Here is a 3,524-nt window from a genome sequence, read left to right as displayed (position 1 = left end):
TTCGTAACCCAAATCTCGGGACGAGATTTTTATAAGGGGGGAGGGCTGTAACACCCCGGTGTTATGCCTGCATTTAGGCATTGCTAATCATACATATCGTGCATCATCAAGCATCCTATTCATACATGCGTAATCTTGCATATAACAACTGAAACATTACTTCGAAACATACGAAACATGTTTGTGAAAAGTAAATGATGCATACACTTATTAGAATTGTTTTGCCCTGAAATTTTCTTGCTAGTTTAGTAAAACATGTTTGACTGCTATTGTAAATCAGCTAGCAATAATTAGTTCAAATTTTGGAGCAATGTTTGTATTCAAAGTAATTCAAAATTTTGCTTCCAAAATAATTCTCCAAAATGAGGGTTTTGAATTAAAATTGACTTTGATTTTTATAATTCAAATTCTAGATAGAATTGGACTTTGGTCATAAAAGCAAAGTTGTAGGGAATTAAATTCTAAGCAACTTTCATTTTTGGTACAATTTCAAAAGAGGTCATTTTCTTGCTCAAAATAATATTTGAAAACAGTTATTTGAAAATTTATTGAAAATGGAAATTGCAAAGAATGTTTCTGTTTTCGCGGGCCGCCGCCTCCTTTCCGGCCCAGCCCCGCAAGCCGGCCCAGTGAAGCCCCCGCGCGCGCCTCGCCCCGGCCCAGCCCAGCGCCGCGCTGGCCTGCCTCCGCGCGCCTGCTCGCTGACGCGCCGCGCCGCGCGTCCCGACCGCGGCAGAGCTCGCCCGCCGCGTGGCCGCCCTGCGCTGGCGACGCACGCCGCGCGGCAGCCGTGGCCTGGCACCGCGCCCACGCGCCCGCCTTCACCTGCTGGTGCCCGCGCGCTCGCTCACTCACGCCCGCACTTCTTCTCCTTCTCCTCCAGAGCCCCGCGCTCCGCCCTCGCCGCGCCCGAGCTCCGCCGGCGTCAAACCCCCGCACCACCGCGCCATTCTCCAATTCGTCGCGCCCGCAGCTCCGCCTCGCCTTCCTTGAGGTCGCGCTCGAGCTTACTCCGCCTTCCGAGCACAGGTCGGGCCTCCCCGCGTCTCGCCGCCGACGGCCATGGCGCCGCTGTGCTCGGCCGCCATGGAATCCGTCTTCCTTCTCCCCTCTAGCCTCGCCTAGCTACCCTACCGAGCTCGCCTTCTCCTCGCACGTCTCCTGCGCTCGCTCGCTGGCGCTGCCGTAGCCGGAGACGGCCGCCGGCCGCTGGCCGAGCCGCGCCGTCGCGCCAGCGCGCGCCCCGGCGTGTCACCATGCCTCGGCTGGCCAGGCCGAGCCAGGCCGTGGGCTGACGCCCTGATTGGGCCGTCTCCCCCCCTCTCGCGCTCGGGCCGCGCAGGCCAGTGATGGCCATGGGCCAGCTGTTCCCTTCGGGCCGGCCCAGCATTTCTGAAATGAATTGATTTCCATTTATTATTTGTTATTTGAAATCAAAAATGGTTTGAAAAATGTTTGGATGGTCAAACTTGCTCCAAATTTGTTGAAACAAAATTTGCTAGGTTCCTTATCACCAGATCTACTTGGGAAAATTATTGCATGTCATGTTTGGGATACTTTTCTGTAGGATTTTAATTAATCATGGATATTGCTGATAACTTGAAAAATATGTAGAAAAATCTATAGTCTGCAGAAAAATATGATTTCAAGTTTGTTAATCTTCTTAGGTCATGTACTTCCTAGGAAAAATATGTTTCATGCATGTGCTGTGGAAAACTTTGGAGGTATAGTTCAAGTGCCTTTAATGGCTGATTTTTGTTATTTTTGCTAGAGAGCAAACTTTGTATAAAACATGCATGTGGTAATTTTTGTACAGTCATTATATGCTATTAAGAACTTAGGAAAAATACTAATTCTGTTGTTTGACACTTTTCATAGTACAAAGTAATTTCATGCTCATTTTGATGTTTTAGCTTGTCATTTTTGTGTAGGATAGTTTGCTTATCCAAATGCTATGAAATTTTTATGGTAGTCTGCTTAGAGTAGTACTATGCTACTGTAATTTTCTTAGATTTTTAGGAGCATCAGAAATATAGGTTGCTATTCAAACCTATTATTAATTAGGGTTTAAGCAAGTGTTGCTTTAAGTGTGATTAAGAAATTAGTAAAGCTTTAGTGTATCTTTGAAGCATTTCATAAGATAGGTTAACTTAACATATTAGTAGTAGAAGAGAATGCAGTAGATGGCATGTGCTTGTAGCATAGTTTCTTGGATGATGTTGACTACCTTGCTTTTCCCCATATCCATTGCATTCATCTCCTTCGATGCACCGATTGCATAGGCACTTACACGCATTGCATCATACAGGATCGCAAACCGAGAACCCAGTCGTCAGTCCCGAGGAGCCTGAGGAGCAGCTCGAGGTGCAGCAGCAGGAAGTGCCAGAAGCCGACGAGGAGGACGTTGAGGAACTTCCGGAGTGCCCCGATCACCGTCCGAGCTCCTTCGAGAGAGGCAAGCCCCGGAGCATTTATCTCCCGGTTTGCAATGATTTAATTAAATGCTTTACTTTAATTGATGCATTACGTTCAGGAGTTGTTTGCAACCGTTGCTGCATTATACCTTGCTTACCTTTGTTATACTATATCCTTGTTACCCTGGTATCCGCAGTCGAGTCAATGCTTAGCTGGCTTAGACCGGTAGAAGTCGGGTGATTTCCTGTCACCTGTGAGCTATAGGTGGTTACCTGGATCTGCTTGGATGACTATGAAGTCATGGTATAACTAAGTGTTAAATGAAGTTGAGACCGGACGGAGACTTGCAGAGTTTTGAACTGTAGTGTTTTCCGTCTGTGTCGATTAAGGACCGGCCGTTGTTGGGCCTCGAGTCATGTTGAACGCATGCCTTACATTTAGCTGGCCGGATAAAGTACCTTCCGACCGCGAAGCTGGGAGATTTTTCGGGCCGAGTAGATTGCCCGCAGCGCACTGTGCCGAAGCAGGTGTGGTAGGACACGGGGGCGGGATGATAAGACCAAAGTGCAGTCGGTCGGCCCCCGGGTACATGTGGTTCCTGGCAAACTCGAGATTCCTGGAAAGTTGACTCGGTGATCAATATCTCACTTTAGCGGGTGAGTGAGGTTTGTGTAAGGAATAAATCACCAGCTGGTTAGGAATCGATTCGAATCGCCATCGCTCCTGGATAGTGAGCACTTGACTTGAGTTACTTCATCGTAGTAAATGTTATGGAACACTTGGACAGTTATAATGAATATGACAGTATGGAAGTTGATTAATGATCATTGGTTATCATTATCTGCTTAATCATATGTTTACTCTAGTATAGGTGCAAATCTAGTTGACAGGTTAATAATAATTAACTTGGCAATAATGCTTTTAGAAAGGTTCTTGAAATGCTAAAAATGCTTCTTTTTGCAAATGAGTCAGCTACCCTACTATAAAGCCCTTCATAATCCTTGGTGTCATTTATTTTTGGTTATGTCGGGTAAGTCTGGCTGAGTACATTCTCGTACTCAGGGTTTTATTCCCACTTGTTGCAGATGGGCAGATGTACTATGGCTATT

The 3,524-nt window shown here is 46.7% G+C and overlaps 1 protein-coding gene across 1 annotated transcript; it reads left to right on the top strand.

Annotated features, from left to right (window-relative positions):
• Positions 1-554: 554 nt before the first annotated feature.
• On the top strand, positions 555-1,115 carry LOC136530810 (serine/arginine-rich splicing factor SR45-like). The gene has a single exon (XM_066523527.1). It carries the CDS (start codon positions 555-557, stop codon positions 1,113-1,115), a length of 561 nt encoding a protein of 186 aa, XP_066379624.1.
• Positions 1,116-3,524: the final 2,409 nt, after the last annotated feature.

This window comes from Miscanthus floridulus, unplaced genomic scaffold (genome assembly GCF_019320115.1).
Source record: "Miscanthus floridulus cultivar M001 unplaced genomic scaffold, ASM1932011v1 fs_211_3_4, whole genome shotgun sequence".
In the NCBI taxonomy this organism is placed as follows: Eukaryota; Viridiplantae; Streptophyta; class Magnoliopsida; order Poales; family Poaceae; genus Miscanthus; species Miscanthus floridulus.
The sequence above is the reverse complement of the archived record's forward strand: the minus strand, read 5'-3'. Positions and strand labels throughout refer to the sequence as shown.